We start from the raw sequence: 17,648 nt of genomic DNA, 5'->3' as shown, positions 1-17,648 counted from the left end.
TTAGGTATTGCTAATCACCGTACAAATGACAGAAGAGCACATGATGACATAAGTTCATCAATAATGGCTCTTCCAGGAGCAATGACCAATAAACATGTAGAGACAGTGCTCAGTGTCACTCACACAAACACTAAACACCTTCAGCGTAACACATATGAGATTTACATAATGCAGTAAACATTAACTAAATTACATCAAATATAACACAGAACACTCCAATGAATGATATTAAAAATAAGAAGAAATATAACTATTCCCATAAAATATGATGAAATGTGATCATGCAAGGAATTGTGGGAACACTTGATTATTGTTTTTTACTGTTATTTTAACAATAATTTACTGTAAAAAGTACATGTGCTTTCTTGTTAAACAATGTAAATTTGTACCATTATTTATACAGGAAAATCATAATGTTTAGATCGAAAAAAAATATATTTTTATAACATTTTATTGTAATTATTATTGTATTGTCTTTTAAAATATATTAAAACATTTTACTATACATTTTACAGTTAATAATCATTAATCAATTAAAGTTTTTTTTTCTTTTACCTTTAAAATTACAGACATTTTGTACAGTGTGGTATCTCTCAAAATTACATTTACATGAATAGGAGTGTTGTGTTTTATCTGCATGAAGATGGTCAAACTAGTAATTCTGCTCTCCAGAGACACATGCAAACAGAAATTAACCATTATTTAGTTTCATAAACACCTTGACACCTTATACAACATAATTAGAAATAATGGAAAAATATGTACCTATTATGACATTGTTTATGTCATGGTTTTGTAGTCAAATGTCCCCTTTTGACGTCCACTTGTCATGGATCTGATGATGTTGATGGCCATAACTTCAGAAGTGCTCTGAGTTTGGAGAAGGTCTTTGCTAAAACCCATGTTAAATTATTATGGTGTCTTCAATAATAAAACTCATAATTATCATGTTTTTGAAGGCTTTTGCTTCTTTTTTTTGCAAATCATTAATAGAACATAAATAGAAACTTTTAGGCTGAGTAAAGAACCCTAGGAACCCTAGGAAAAAATTTTTTTTCTAAAGAGTGTTCGCATGCATTGTATGGACCTACAGAGCGGAGATATTCTTCTAAAAATCTTTGTGTTCTGCAAAAGAAAGTCATAAACATCTGGGGTGGCATAAGGGTGAGTAAATAATGAGAGAATTTTCATTTTTGAGTGAATTATTCCTTTAAGTTGGTAAGTCGTTTCTAGTGATAAATTTGAAGAACCGGCTCATAAGCGTAACTTGGGCACGAATCAGTCAACACTAGTTGCTTTATGTTTTTTGTTGTTGTTTTATTGGGGGGTTTTTATGGAGTGCGGCAAGCGAACAAATGCATTAGAAAGACGTGTTATTTTGCCGTAATTTTATAGTACAAGCTCTTTTTATCTCATTGCATTCAATTGAGAATGCAAGCTCACAACTCCGGTATCATAAGTGTAATTTATTTTGCCGTGGTGCTGGAGAACACTGATGTAGAGTCTAAATTTGAAATGACCTTGAGGACACAAAGACGTGCTCATCTTGATGATGTACACACCCACTTGGTGAGAAACAGGTCTTATGGCTTGTGTCATATCGCTCTGGTTCTGTAAAGCTGATCTGTAATTTGGCTCAGAGATGCAGCTGCCTCGATCCACCACCTCAGAGCCACAATTAAAAACTACATAGAAGTGGCGAGCGGCGCTCTGGTAGGAGGTTCTACTCTAATATAAAAGACTGTAATTACAGACTGAGCTGCCTCAAATGAGGATGAGCAGAGGAACGGGGGAAAAAGAGAAAGAAAGAGAGAACAACATTGAAATGTGTGACCGCAGACCAAATAGTCACTACAGGCCAGAAAAGAGCTTACTGGTGGGACGCAGATCTGTTCTGAATCACAGACTGCTTGGGGAAAACAATGCTAAGGGCAAACAAATAAAACACAATTTAAATAGTCTTATTAACATTTAAATGGAGGAGAAAACGCTTCCCAAATCTTTTGTTGTTAACATCTAAGGCTGTCCATCTAATCATACTTAATATTTTGTATTTTGGTGCAAATTCATCTGTAACGTGGACATGTCCTCAACCTCATCCATAAACACAACTATGAAAGGCAAAAGAAAATATGACCCACATAATAAATACAGGTTAAAGTGCAACACAAACATGATTTGTGCAGTCAATTATTGGCCATCAAACCATTAAAATTAAATAGACATTTAGAAAACAAACCCTCAACAATTCAGTATATTGGCATGCATAGATAGTTCTTGGTGATGATACATTTTAATGTTTGATTTTAAAGATAATTTTGTAATAATAAGCAATTTGGGTTATTTGTTGGGTCCTAAAATCCTGAAGAACAACCAGTTGAGAAGTTTGAGTTTTTTTTAAATCTCTCATAGTGTCAAGCCTGTGTTCTCCATGATGGGTTTAATATGAGAATGGACACCTTGTTGAGCCCCCAACTGGGAAAGAGCCCAAATTCTTAAATCATCATACAGAGGCTGCACTGGATTAACCTGACCCTAGGCTACAGGTCACAGGGCTCAGCAACCAGGTCAACAGTAGTACTGACAGTCTCTAAACTTCTCACTAGCCCTCACCTTAGTTTGACTCCCGAGGAGACGAATATGTAAACACATTCCTGAGGTTCACATCACCTTGGTGCTCGTTATGTTGTTTGGAGATGATCTCTTGTTGACCCGCAAGATGATAAATATTGTCTCTCGCATCTCTTTTCACACTTGCGAGCCTTGAGCGTGGCAGTTTATAGCTTAACCATGCCATGCCACCTAGATGACAGATTTATGAATATTCAAACGCAAAGATTATATTGTTTGCAAGTTGTATTGTTTACATATTTCTTACATCAAGGACTAAACCATTCATTCCCAACCAGGTTTTTTTAATAGGTCGTTTTGGATTTTGGTTTTGGTATGGATTCTGCATCATTCAAACACAATAATTTTTTTGTTTCTGATACCATTGAAAAACATCACTCATCACAGTCAGCCTTGAGTAATTTAATCCATTAGTGAAAGTGTCCAATATCAAGGCAGTTACTGAGATTAAGCATGTAGTATCAGGCAGGTCATGTGAATCTTAACATGGCGGTCTCCGTGTGGAGACCCTCTCCATGCAGAAAAAAATTGCTTTTATAAAGTTACTGATATGACTGGAGTCTTCATCTCATGTGAGTGGTCATGATTTCATACATATGTTTCAAAATGACAATTCATTTCTTTAGGAGCAAAACATTTACTTTTTAAATTGAGTGAATTACAACAGACTTTTAAACAACTTTGAAACTAATAATTGATTAAAACGACAACTAATTGTAAATTATTTTTTTTGCTCTCTTATTTTTTGTTCACACAAAATTTTAATTTACTTAAAAATAGTTTTTTTTTTCCATAGAGCACGGAAATTTGCGTGAAAATATTTCCCATAGGCCTACTATGAAAGTGAATGGTGACTGAGGATGTCAGTCCCTATAACATTTGACCTAATATCTCCTTTTGTGTTCCAAAGAAGAAATTAAGTCATACAGATTTGGAATAACATAATGGGTGAGTAAATGACAGAATTCTTATTTTTGGGTGAACTATCCCTTTAAGGAAAGACAACATTATGTGTTTTTAAATGAGTGTGGATGACACTAATAGCAGAATATAATAAAAAAATATTACCGAAACTCTGGGCTGAACTGGACTGGACTCTAGGCAATTCAACCAATATATCCACTCTTTCAGTTGTATATTTGACTGCTGCTTAGCTGGTAGGGTGATATTTTTGTTTGCTTTGGTTGATCCACTGGGTTTATCTTGCTCTTACCTGCTCCTGTATATTTTGACAGCCATCTGACCCTTGTGTCCTCTTAATGAGCTGGTAATCCTTGTCGTGACTACTGTAAACTCCTCTCATCCCTGTTACACTCACCTGGACAAAGGGATCAGAGCTTTGAGAGTGTCAGACTGGGATTAAACACAAACACTGGCTACATGAAGCCTTCACTAGACCATGTGGCAGTACCAAATTGAGGTGATAGTTTCAGAAGATAATAGCATAATACTTTGATACATGCACTATCAGCCAAAAGTTTGGACACACTTCACTAAATGTGTTTCTCATGATCTTAAAAAAACAAAATCTAAATCTAAAATGTAATTAATCGTGCAGTTCTCTGTGATTAATTGTGATATTAGGTGTGATTACAGTTGTCAAGATTACAAAATTATGATCAATTTTTGTTAAAAATATAATTGTCACTAATAATTACACTACTATACTCAAATAAAGATGAGGTCATTTATGTGTAGCTTCATATAGGCCCAACTTATCGTATCAATTTAAGTTCATAATAACACAATGAAATATGCCTATGATTTCTTTTAAGGCTTGAAAATATTGTACAGGGCTAGGATGACGAATAATATATAATATAATATATATAATATATATTTATATATATTTAGGCAAGAAATATTTAAATGATTGACTTTTTTGGTCAACTTTGTATTGGTTCAATTACGTTCATATTGTTGTGATTGGAACCCAGCCAGCTAGTGATATAATATATATTATTATTATTCTATCAAATATTATTATGCAATAGTAATAGAATTAGTTCATATATTCACTTTCACTCTGTATGTTATGCGGTCACGGTATGATAGAAATGAATCATGGGATTGTATGGTACTTTTTTATTAGTTGAGGAAAACAGACTTTGCTTTTACAATGTATTCACCCTCATCATCGATTTTGTTACATATGCCAACATATTTAAATATTTGAATGACTAAATAATAAAAACTTTATTATTATTTTACATGTATTTTAAAGTAACCTTTTGTACAAATAAGTTAACAGGGCCAAATTTGCTTACATTTGATTATTGACCTAGAAATACTGCAGCAACTGTTTTTTATTTTCCAGAATCCTTAAACTTAGTTTATATCCAGGTTTAAAAAAAAAAAAAAAAAAAAATTATATATATATATATATATATATATATATATATATATATATATATATATATATATATATATATATATATATATAAAGATTTCTCTGGGAAATCAAAACATTTCCCTCTTGCCATGCAGCCTGAGGTCAGGTAAATCCATTGCAGTGTCCTTATTTAAACTCTATATAGGCCTACAGATTCTCACAGTTTGACGTTTGAGTCTGCGCTTCGGGCAACCTGACGGGAACTGATGCTTGAGACAATAAACCACAGCCCTTAAACACACTGTGGGACATCTAAGCATCCCGGCCCTGTTCTCCCCACAAACAATTCATCTCCACAAGTGTTTCATAGAACATTACTTGGTGTACTGCTATTTGCCATGTAATTGTTTTACAAAAAGTCCCCATGACCACACCACAGAATTATAGTCTAAAATGATGAGAAGGACTGGTGGCATTTTTACACCACCCAGGCTATTAGCTGCTTCAGAAAACATGACAAGTAATGTCCTAAAGTGTGGCGAAATGAAGAAGGATTGTAACTTCTTACTGTAATGGGTGAGGTTGAACAACATCTGATTTCAGAACAACAGCAGACTTCTGTTCTTTTGAATAAAGCATCTATGATTGTTACAAAGTTGAGGATAACTATACTGAAAAAATCATAATAATAATTTCCATGCAGAAATTGCAAGTTATATTAATAAATCATATTTTTATGCTACACACAATTCTTGGAATTTCATAGAAATTCTCAAGTAAAGATACTTTGCGATTCTCTTTTTCAAGTACATTTCATTCAAGCAATGTAGCATGAATTAAGCTAGTTAAAATTTTACTAGCATTTCAACTGATTTTTTAAATCATATTTAGTCAATTAGGATTGATACAAGATGACTCTTTGTAAAGATAAACAATCATAAATAAAATGTACTTATAAGCTACAGCATACATTTTTACATGTTTGAATTGAGTGCAATTTAGAATTTACTTAATATTTTCAAGTTCAAGCTTAAACTAAATTATTCAATTTAGAAAGTATTTAATCTTTTCTGCTATATACTGATGATCCAAAACATTATGACCACCTGCCTAATATGCTGTTGGTTCTCCGCATACTGCCATAAAAGTGCCGACCCACCGATGCATGGACCCTACAAGGTGTCCTGTAGGATCTGGCACCAAGACATTGGCAGCAGATCCTTCAAGTCCTGTAATTTGCGAGGTTGTGCTGGCGTGAATCGGACATGTTGGTCCAGACATCCCACTGATGTTTATTCGGATTGAGATCTAGGGAGTTAGGAGGCCAGGGAAACACCTTGAACTTCATCACGTTCCTCAAACCATTTCCGAACAATGTGTGCAGTGTGGCAGGGCACATAATCCTGCTGAAAGAGGCCACTGCCATCAGGGAATACCATTGCCATGAAGGGGTGTATCTGGTCTACAACAATGTTTAGGTAGGTGGCACGTGTCAAATTGACATCCACATGAATGGCTGAAGCCAGGGTTTCCCAGCAGAATATTGCCAAGAGCATCACACTCCCTCCAACGTCTTGTTGTCTTTTCACTGTGCATCCTGGTGCCATCACATCCCTAGGTAAACGGCACACATGTACACGGCCGTCCATGTGATGTAAACGAAAACTGGACCACACAACCTTCCACTGCTCCAAGGTCCAGTGCCGACGCTTGCGTCCCCATTGTAAGTGCTTTTGACGGTGGACAGGGGCCATCATCTGCACTCTGGCTGGTCTGCGGCTACACAGCCACATACACAGCAGGGTGTGATGCACTGTGTGTTGTGACAGTGACACATTCCTCCTGTAATCTTCATTAACATTTTCTGTGACTTGATCCACAGTAGACCTTCCCTCGGTTCAGATCAGATGGGATATCTATGGTTGCCCTTGCACATTGATGAGCCTTGAGCGCCAAATACCCTGTCGCTGGTTTTTGGTTTGCCCCTTGTCGGACCACTGAAAGGTAGGTATTCACCACTGCTGACTTGGAGCACCCCACAAACCATGCCATTTCAGAGATGCTCTGTCCCTGTCATCTAGCTATAACAATTTGTCCCTTGTCAAAGTCGCTCAGGTCTTTCTTTACTCCTGCCCATTTCTCCTGCATTCAACACGATGACAATGAAAACTGATTGTCGCTTACAATCTAATCTACCCAGACCTTGACATGTGGACTTGTTAGGAGATGATCAAAGTTTTTCACTTCACCTGTGAGTGGTCATAATGTTTTTGACTTGATTCAACTTGTATTGAACATGAAACATTCCTTTAAATAACCATGTGTATCCCAGGGAATTAACAAATTTAAGGTACTTTGATTCTCAATTTATTATTTTCTTTTTTATTTGGAACTTGATATTGATTTTCCATCGCAAATAAATGAAAGTAAAAATAAAACCTCAAAACCATAGGCAACATTTTCTTTTAGAATTGAACATTTACTGAATTCTTAATTGATAGCACCCAGCCCCAGTTAGACAATCATGTCTATATTTGGGATCAAACAATACAAAGTATGATATCATGAGAGAAAGCGAAAGACGAAATAAAGTATCCCCACATAAGAAAGTGATTAAGAAGTGTAAAATGATACATAAAATGTATAAAAGTATTATTTTTCATTACAAAGCTGTCAGCATGGTTATTTTACTGAGAGAATGATCTAGGAAATAAAAACTAAGACATTGTGGTATTCAAAAACAAGGTACTTTATAATTGCTGTCAAAGACAAACATTAGAGCAAAGGTCCCAAGAAAAGTTCTATTGTAACAATGGAAAAACAAAGTGACAAAAATAATATGCATTTCTTACATTTTTGTAAACCTAGAACTGTTCTCGAGCCACAGTGGTCACAGGTATTACTGGCTGATAAGTGTTTTTTTATTTTATTTTATTTTGACAAACTGATGATATATCCGTCAAGCATCTGGAAATGCCCTTTGATGATTCCAGATGTTCTAAAGGAACAACCCTAAGCTTTTCCTAGTCTTCCTCCAGCCCCAAAAATACCTCCAGAAGAAGATTAGAAAAGAAAAAGAAAACAAACCTAAAGCAAAAAAGTCACACAGGCCAGTCTGTGTAGTGTAGTTTGTAGTTCACCTAAAACAATGCTCTACATAAATACAAAACATTCTAGGCTGTATGCCACAAGTGCTAGATAACTTTGCTGTGTTGCTGTAAAATATTCAAAAGTCATTTTTCTTTCATTCATTTTTTAAACAAGTAAAAAGCACATCCGTCGGACACAAAAAGCATCATTCTGTCTGCTTTACTGACCAGAAACTGAGGAGGAACAGAACAGCTTCCATCCTATGCGTTCTCCAATGTTGTAAAAGCCTCAAACCCTCCTGTGTTCCTCCTTTGTGCAAATATGTTACAAGGACATACAGGCATGCTGACACACAAACCATGCAGAAATCTACAGCTGTCAAGGAGAGAGAATGAAATCAACTTCACCCTGGCCTGCAAATAAACAACACTCAGGCCAGACCTCATGGTAAATTAGCAGGAATGACAGATAGGTAAAATAAAATGGGGAAAACAAATGGAATGCTTATTCTCTTTTATACAAAACAAGAGGAAAGTAAAATGACTATCCGGATGAACCGGATAATGATGTCCCTTTGAGCAAGACCGTATTGGATAGGCTGCCGTTGTTGAGACTGTTATTGCAAAGTGGTTTGGAGTTATGGGCCGATTAGTCACTAGCTGTTTTTATTAGTTTGAGTATTAGCGTTATTACGAGACTCTTTGGGAACACTGCTTTACTTTTCCAGGACATTTTCAATAAATGTCAGCCTTTGCACTTCCTTAAAAAAATAATTCAGATTTGATGGACATGGTTTGGATATGATACAGCAAAAAGGCCCAAAATAGATAATTCTTGAAAGGAGTAAGACATATTTTACAAACAGATGAGTCCGGAGAGTGACTGCTGACATCATTTGCCCAAACGAAACAATAACAAGTGAATTTAATTTCATGAAAAAAATCCAGGTTATATTACACCCCAAAAGAAACTTTATTTTACATGCAGAAGCTTATTTTTAGGACCACATTATTGTCATGACAATTAAGCACATTTCACCCCAAATTCTCATTACTGTAATGCACCCTGACATTTTACTTTAGAGATTATTATTATTATTATTATTATTGTAATTTCTATTTTTCTTAGTGGCGATTGTAACTTTTTTTTTTTTTTTTAAATCGTTCCCACTTTATATTAGATGCATCTAACTACTATGTACAAACTTTAAAATACACACAATTCTAGAGATTTTACCGATTAATTGATAATTGCTTTTTTGGAACTATCGGTTATCAGCAAAAATCTATCCCGATATTTTTTTTTATTCCTCCATGTTCCTTTGATAATTACTTTTTTAAATTGAAGTGATTGCATGCAAAGAAAAATGTGACCATCTGGAAACGTCCCTCATCAGCACATACTTCATATATTATGAATAATAATATATAGGCTATAAAACCTTAATTTGGTAAATATTACAAATAGAGCTTTATAATGGAGCCAAGTCTCTGTCATTTCAAAATAAGAGTCCCCAGTTGGTTTCAGGCATGTTTAGTATTAAAAGTCCCATGTTATGCACCAAATCTTCTTTATTTATGATTATTATTAGTTAAAGAGCACCTATTATGGTTTTTCAAATATTACCATTCATGTAGTGTGTTATATAGCTGTTTGTGAATGTAAAAAAGTCTGCAAAGTTTCAAAAATCAAAGTGCACGACAAACAGAGTTATTGACTTCCAAAAGAAAGAACCGATTCTTAACACCTGAGATGAGTCGTTAGTAATTCCAGACTTACTTCCTGTACTAACCTATGTAATTTGGTAACAAAAAACACACCTCCATTGGCTGCTCGCGAACCGTTTTGACACTCCCTCAAACACTAGACTACACAGCGGTAGACCAATCAGATCAGAGTAGGCTCTCTGAAAGGAGGAGTTTAGAATGAATCCTTTAGAGCGGTTCATTGAACGAGATGTATTTGACACTGGGGAAAAAAGGTAATGCTGCAAATTAAAGTGTTTTTTGACCTTGGATGCATGTAAATCTATTGTATGAGACCTTTAAATCTAAATTAGGCACATTTCAAAACCATAATAGGTGCACTTTAAAAAAATAAACTACATCTGTGATTTTATTCATTTTGTACTCTATGCCTGTGATGACTAAGGAAATGTCTTGGCATTCTATTAATCGATTTCAAAAATGAATTGGTCGATTAATTGGTTATTGGCCTTTTCTAGCAACTTAGTTATATGTATCGGCAAAGTCCACTATCGGTCGACCTCTATACAATACAATGTGTAACTTCATGTTTTTCTGCCAAATTGTCACAAGATTCACATTTACTGCTACTGAGTTTGAGGTACAAGTAGGGTTAGGATTGGAAGAGGGTTAGGCTTAGGGTTAAAGTTCACAGTGTAACTACAGAAGTAATGCAATGCAGGTACTTTAAATGTAAGTACAATGCAACAGCAGGTATTTACATAATAAGTACATTGTGTCAAATGCTTAAGTACATAATAGTTAAAGACATCTAATATTAAGTGGGTCCTTTAAATCAGCATGACTTAAAAGAACAACAAATACTGCCATGATGTATAAAAATATCACATTCAAGTAATTACGTTTTTGCATTACAGCGATGAGATTTTGGAAGTCTCAGCTCGTAATCAGTTGTACAAGTTGTTAAAATTGTAAGATATCATACAGCTTTGTTCTAATGAAAACTTTTATACCCATCGAGAGCAACCATTCAACCAACAATTTTAAATTGATACAAAACTATGGAAAAATGGTAAGAATGCTCACTTAAAACCCTAATGTTTCTCTTTCTTCCATTGTACACAACATTGATTGTCTTAAAATTAGAAAATTAAAATCAGGGTTTGGGTAAGGAGTTAGACTTTATGGTTCGTTTTTGGTTTGGGGTTTATCTTAGGAAAACTTTCAATAACATGGTTTGTTTATTTTTCTTTATGGGAGTAAAAGTTGTATGTTTTTGTACAAGCCAACACATACGATTTCGCCAACCCAGTCTCATGGCAAATCGTAATAATAGTATGATTATTACTATTTGCCATGAGAGCAAGTTGGAATTTGGGGGAAATTTGCTTAATTTTCATGAAAATAATGTCACAATGTAAATATCTTCATTTATTATACTTTCAATATTGATATGCTTAAATATACATTTATTAACATTTAAGCAAAATATAATATCTTCTGATTTTGGGAAGGAAATACGACCCAGGCATGTTCTGAACAGGTTTGGAGAGATTTACCCAATGCTAACTTAAGGAACTCAAACATATTAAAAATCCTGAAAGGTAGAATATAACAACTGAAATCCATTTTGCATTGACGAAACAAAGATAATTGTGATGTCAGCATCTACTCTACTTTTCAAACCAAATTCACTCGGCATTAAATTTAAAGTGTCAGTCCATAATATTTTCCGAGCGCTTTTTGTATTAGCTTAGTAAGAGCTCTGTCACAATGAAGCCAGAATCATGACGAGCATTTTGACTTTTGATTAAGCGGTTGTGGTGCCAGAGTAATGCTACTGTGAATGCATAAAACCAACAGCAGCTTTAAACAGTGCCTTCAGTGAAACCAGTGATGGGAAAAGCCAGACCACGTACTGATATACTGTACATCACTTTGCAATACTAATTTTCTCATTTGAGTCTGCAATATTTATAATATATAATATATCTATAGATCTTTGTAATATAAATCTATTATGAACAGAACGCAGTAAATACACAATTGTTGGAATCAGTATACAAAGTAAAACCATCTCCCTCCCTTCACCTATAAAAAACTAATAAAAGTTAAAACAAATGAAAAAAAAAAAAGTTTAAAAAAGTCTGTTACTCTCTGAAACAAGAAACTAAAGATCTTATGCATGTAAAACACATTGTCAACTATATAAATGAACAATGAACAAAAAAAAAAAAAAAAGTACAAAAACAGGACAAACAAGGTCACAAGGCCAGAAAAAAGTAATAAAACATAGACAAACAGGGAAACAAAATGGGCGAAAGCCCATAGTGGAGTAGTCATACGTGACAGGCATATACAAAAATGAAGTCAAGGAACAATGGCAACAGTGAATCAAATCGCCTTCCTTAATGTGTCTCATATTTAACGTACATGATACACATGAAAAAGAATGCCAAAGGTAGTTGCCAAGAGGCTAAACATGAGTCAGTGTTGTCAAACAAAATAATTACCACTTAACCAGTCCAGAATCCAAAAGGTAAATGTACAATCAAAGTCAAGCCAAATGATCAACTGTCAGCATGCATAATTGCATATATATGTACAGTTCTACTGTATGTGCCATTTAAAAGCATTGGTGCACTGCCCCCTACAGGTCAAGGATGCAGCTACAAAACTCTACATCAAAATAGTCACATGCAGATTGTCTGAGTATCACAGTTGTCTCAGAGGTGTTTTTACGATTGTTTTCTGAGTGGAAGCTGGTGGTCTCACTACTTCCTGGATTGTGTTGTAGCACCTGCCCCTATAGTAAAAGGACCATTACGTTGTGTAGCGATGCCCTTGCACAGGCCAGTCGGCAGGAAACGTGTCGCTTTACACCAGCCCTATATCTCACCAGGAGGCATATCTGAAGGCGAAATGGTTCATTTAAAATCTTAACCAGCCCTTTTCCTCTTGTTTTTTTAAAGGTGTCAATAAAACTGACCATCTGCTGAGTAGAATAATAGTAGTGATACGCTAGTGGCCTTGATTAACTGTAAAGGAATCGGAAAACTAGACATTCATGAGTATAAAAGTTGAGAGAGGGAAAAATATAGTTTCTTTTAAAGCACAAATTGTGTGTTTTTTTTATGTATGACAAATCGTTATTGCAGCCCTATACTAAATGCTTGCAGCTAGTGGCAGATAACTACTGGTTTAACGGCAAATTCATGCTTTGAAATAGTTGCTGTAATCTATGGCAGATAGAAAGCTGTTCCGCAATGGTGCATGCTGGTCAATGCTTTCGAAGAGGAGGACGAGGTGTGTATTTGGTCATTAGAGTTGAAAAGTCGCTACACGTTGGCTTGCCTTCTAAAGCACTGGAGAATTCAATTGAAAAGTGCTCAAACAATGTTTGCCCTTGGATAGCTGGCAACTACCTTACAAGTTCATTTGATATGTCCAACACAAGCACAGTAAAATGACAGAACAGAGAAAAAAAAAGAAAAAAAATGTGTGTGAAGCATGACAATTTCTGCAGGGAGTTCCTGGTAAACATGCTGAGGGGTTTTTTCGATTCTTCAGGCCAGCCTTTGACCCTCACATGTACCACCTCTTGAAAAGCAATAACAGAGGTGGAATGGAGCTCATCATCTTCAACCCCTCCTGTAACTAGTTTAAGGCAATGTTCTTCTCAATCCATCACAAAAAAAAGGCACAAACTCGCATTGTCCACTCTAATGGCTCTCGGTTGGGTTTCCCAATTCTTCACTCTCTCCCAATCTCAGATCTCATCTTCCAAAATCAACGTCAGAAGCATTTAGCAGTAACTTGGATGACAAATGGAACGAGTCACTTCTTTTCTCAAGAAAAGACAAACAAACATGACAACGAATAAAACAAGAAGGATGCGGCTGCATTGAGGCCCACAGCCAAAGTCAGTCATGTGGACTTTAGTGGCTCTGGAAAGAAAGATAACAAAAGTTGTTGTTGAAAGCACCAGCTCTCACATCTAACAATGGAACATAAGTCAATGTCCTGCTCAAAAGTTTGCATCCATGTTGACAGACCAGGTACAGAATCCTAGTAGTTCTGCCACGGACAGAGACTGACTAACACGGCTGAGACTGTTGCACTCTGGGTGTCATGGAGGTTTCTTTAGGCCGTTTCGAGTCCCATGCTTAAAGTGCGCACATCATGCCCTGCCAGACAGGGGCGGGACAAAAAAATGAAACGAGTGGAGAGAGCAGAGTGAGCACGGAGACTTCAAGAGGCTCTGAGCCAAGAGGGTTATCAAGGCAGTTAAACGGACCTTCTACAATGGAGGTTCCTCTTCCATGGGCTCCTCCTCTGTCCTGTTGGGGGACATATACAGACATTCTTGATTTTATCATGAGAGCATCGTTCTCCTACATGTACACATACATACACATGTAATAGAAATGTGTTTTATACACAGAACACAAGTTCCTCAGGATCGCTGTGTAAGGAGTTACTAACAGCACTATAACAGCAACATCTTCACTGCATGTCATCCAAGTTGCATACATTTTTTTTTTCAAATAACTTAATTGATATAAACTTTTTGACAAACATATAGCACTGTAAACAAATACATGTGGTAATCTCTGGGCAATGATACGTTTAAAATCAGTTGCTGAGGTAATGCATCAAATGATTGTCTTCGACAGGGTGTTTCTAAAAAACAGTATCGGACACCAAAAATCTATTTGATGGTTTTTGTGAGGCTTTGTATGAACATGATCTGCACCAATTTTGGCAAAGATTAGGCAAAATCTCACTGCTTTTTACCATCTGAATCTAGGGGCCCCCTAGAAGATGCAGAAAAATCTTAATTTGGAAAACCAGATACAGAATGTACCTTTGTTACTTCGCCCCTAATAAGAATAATAGGACATAATGGGATGTGTAAACCTGTGCTTGCCGCATGTACAGTATATCCTTTTGTGTAAGAGTGAGTGTGTAAGGATGGTCCAGAAACTTCAGGCATCTGTGCTCAATGTTGCCTATGTGTTTTCAATTAGAACTCTGGCAGAGGGTGTCTCTCAGAAGCCCAGTTTTGCTGGACGTCTGCCTTGCATCAGCCATGCTCATTCTGAGACTCCTCAGAAACACTGCTGTCCAATCAGAGACCCCTCACTCTTTTATAAAATCACATGGGGTCACATTTAGAGACACACTTTCAAAGCTTGGTCTGAGCAAATACAGTGTCCCCAAACAGCATTAAGACACTTAAATGGATACTTCACCACAAAAATTACAATTCTGTCATCATTTACTCACCCTCATTGTTGCTCCAAACCTGTATGACTTTCTATCTTCCACAGACCACAAAAGAAAATGCAGAATTATAGCCTCAGTGACCACTTTCATTGCATCTTTTTTTCCATGCAATGAAAATGAACTTTCCCTGTAAGTGTCCGAATCTTTTTGGGGACTAACAGACACACACAAACACACGACACTGTGAGATGAGCGCACCTCTTCCCCAAGTTCTTGTTGGCTACAGACAGGGAGGCCATGGCGGTCACAGTCTCCGCCTCTTCAGTTTCACACCTCTGAGCCTCCAGCAGAGAGTAGCCCAGAGTCGAGGCAGATCGCTGCAGCGAGCGCCAGTATTTACCTATGCCACAAAACAATGTCAAATGTCAACCTCAAACATGTGGTAAAAGGCCGAAATATGTGACACAGGCAGAAGTACTTGATAATTTCAGGAAAATGTTAAACATGGAACACAGAGAAGCAAAATGTCATGGAAAGAGGTCATATGCATGCTATTCTCTCCTAGCCAGATTTTTTACTATCAGCATAAAGTCTGGTCCATATTGCAGCTTATTCTAGCCATGAACCACATTGTATCAACCTGGTACAACTTGATTTCCAGGTGGAATGGTAAAAAAAATAAAACCTGTGTACCTTTAATTTGAGGTTGCGGAAAGCCCGCTAATCAGATTAGAGCTTGCCATATCAAGAAAGAACTTGCTAGTTTTGTGTGTAATCTGCATCAGACGGTCAGTGTAAGCAGCAATGGTCTGAGACTTTATGCTTGCACTCACTGTGGACTTCCAGAACTTTCTCCATGGAGTGAACGGCATTGGGGTTCGGCCTCTGTTGCAGCACTTCTTCAGGGAGAGGCTCCAACTGAAAAGAAGATAACAGATACTTCAGTACTTCACCATAATCAACATCTGATTAAATGAGGGACAGAAATATTTAAAATGCTTTGGAAGGAATCCAGTGACAGTCTAATCAGCCCAAACAGTGTTATTGTTGGTCCATAACACCATCTATATCCAGTATAACACCACTTAAAATACAGAATATAAACTGTAACAAGCTGTCCTAGCCAGGAGTGACATCACAGTTTTCCAACATCAAGTAATTCTTCTGTCCTCAGTGAAAGCAAAATACTGCAAAGTTACAAAATCATAATAACGTAGTTTACCCAAACCTTACAACTAATGTTCTTAAGAACTAAAAACAATACAAGTTCTCGCATGAACCCATGTGCCTTTGTGAACAAGCTTCTCCTTTGTATTCATGAATGCGAAAAGAATATCAAGATTTTCAATGAAAATGATATCGTAAATAATTTTTACATTAAGATTGTACAACTTCAGAAGGTGTGGAATATAAAGCATGAGATGCATGGACTACATTTATGATTCTTTATATGATCTTTTTTTTTAGCTTTAAAGGCACAGTTCACCCAAAAATTTAAATTCTCTCATCGTTTCTTCACCCTCATGCCATCCCAGATGTGTATGACTTTCTTCTGCAGAACAAAACAATGCAAAACAATGCAAAAAGAATGCTGACCAGACCTTTCAAGCTCAAACAAATCTCATAAAGTCAGCAAAAAAGAAATCCATACGACTCCAGTGGTTAAATATAAGTCTTCAGAAGCGATATGATAGGTCTGGGTGAGATACAGATCAAAATGTAAGTCATTTTTTACTATAAATCTCCACTTTTTGAAAGTGAAAGTGGAGATTTGTAATAAAAAAGGATTGAAATATTGATCTGTTTATAGGACATATATTAAACCACTGGAATTGTATGGATTACTTTTATGCAGCATTTATGTGATTTTTGGAGCTTGAAAGGTCTGGTCACCATCATTTGCATTGTATGGACCTACAGAGCTGAAATATTCTTCTAAAATTCTCCATTGGTGTTCTGCTGAGATGGCATGAGGTGAGGATATGATGAGAGAAATTTCATTTTTGGGTGAACTATCCCTTTAAATTGACCCAACTTCTGTTGTATTGACAAGACAGACCTGGATATTAATTTTAAGGACATTCTGTCAATTGCTCGTTTTCTATTTCTACACAAATGCATGGCTAAGCCCTGCCCAGAGTGAAATCTCACTGGTCCACATAGCTGTATATTCAACATCAAATATGTTTTTGATTGGCTGTGATTGTGTGGTGTTGTGCAGCATTTAGTGTCAGAGTGGCAGATATATTACTTTGTCACTTTGCACCTGGCTAGGACACTCTATGAGGTAAGATCATTCAGCAACTGACAACAAACTACAAAATACACATCACTGACATATTTATGGAAGCTGGCCCTGCTGGTTTTTGTTTGCAGGGGACCACCGATGGTTACCTGACATTAAATGCAATAGCAAAGCAGTGTTTGCTCTCTGATGGGGGCTCCCAGATGTGTTGAATGCTGTATTCGAAAATTCTCTAAACAAAGTCAACAATACAGGGCTTTGTGCTTTGTCATACCACACAGGCAAACCTCACGACAGTTCAGGGACCAACGGGGCCAGGGCTCAGAGGAAACGGCGAGCATAAGACACTGCATTCCTCATGTGGAATGATCCCATTTCCCGCTGGCTGAGTGCTGCATTTTTTCACCCCGTGTGA

General features: G+C 36.4%; 1 protein-coding gene across 2 annotated transcripts in view; it reads right to left on the bottom strand.

The window, feature by feature from the left end:
* Positions 1 to 7,694: 7,694 nt before the first annotated feature.
* The window catches only part of LOC127654795 (histone deacetylase 4-like), a 255,719-nt gene continuing 245,765 nt past the window's right edge, over positions 7,695 to 17,648 (bottom strand). For both annotated transcript variants that reach the window (XM_052142223.1, XM_052142224.1), the window contains 3 exons: positions 15,822 to 15,906; positions 15,247 to 15,388; positions 7,695 to 14,099 (listed from right to left, as the gene is read on the bottom strand). In XM_052142223.1, coding sequence (XP_051998183.1) covers positions 14,060 to 14,099; positions 15,247 to 15,388; positions 15,822 to 15,906 — 267 coding nt within the window. In that variant the 3' untranslated portion in view covers positions 7,695 to 14,059. The remainder of the gene's footprint in view (positions 14,100 to 15,246; positions 15,389 to 15,821; positions 15,907 to 17,648) is intronic.

The sequence above is a fragment of the Xyrauchen texanus genome, chromosome 14 (genome assembly GCF_025860055.1).
Source record: "Xyrauchen texanus isolate HMW12.3.18 chromosome 14, RBS_HiC_50CHRs, whole genome shotgun sequence".
In the NCBI taxonomy this organism is placed as follows: domain Eukaryota; kingdom Metazoa; phylum Chordata; class Actinopteri; order Cypriniformes; family Catostomidae; genus Xyrauchen; species Xyrauchen texanus.
Note: the sequence above shows the minus strand (reverse complement) of the source record. Positions and strands in the feature narration are given on the sequence as shown.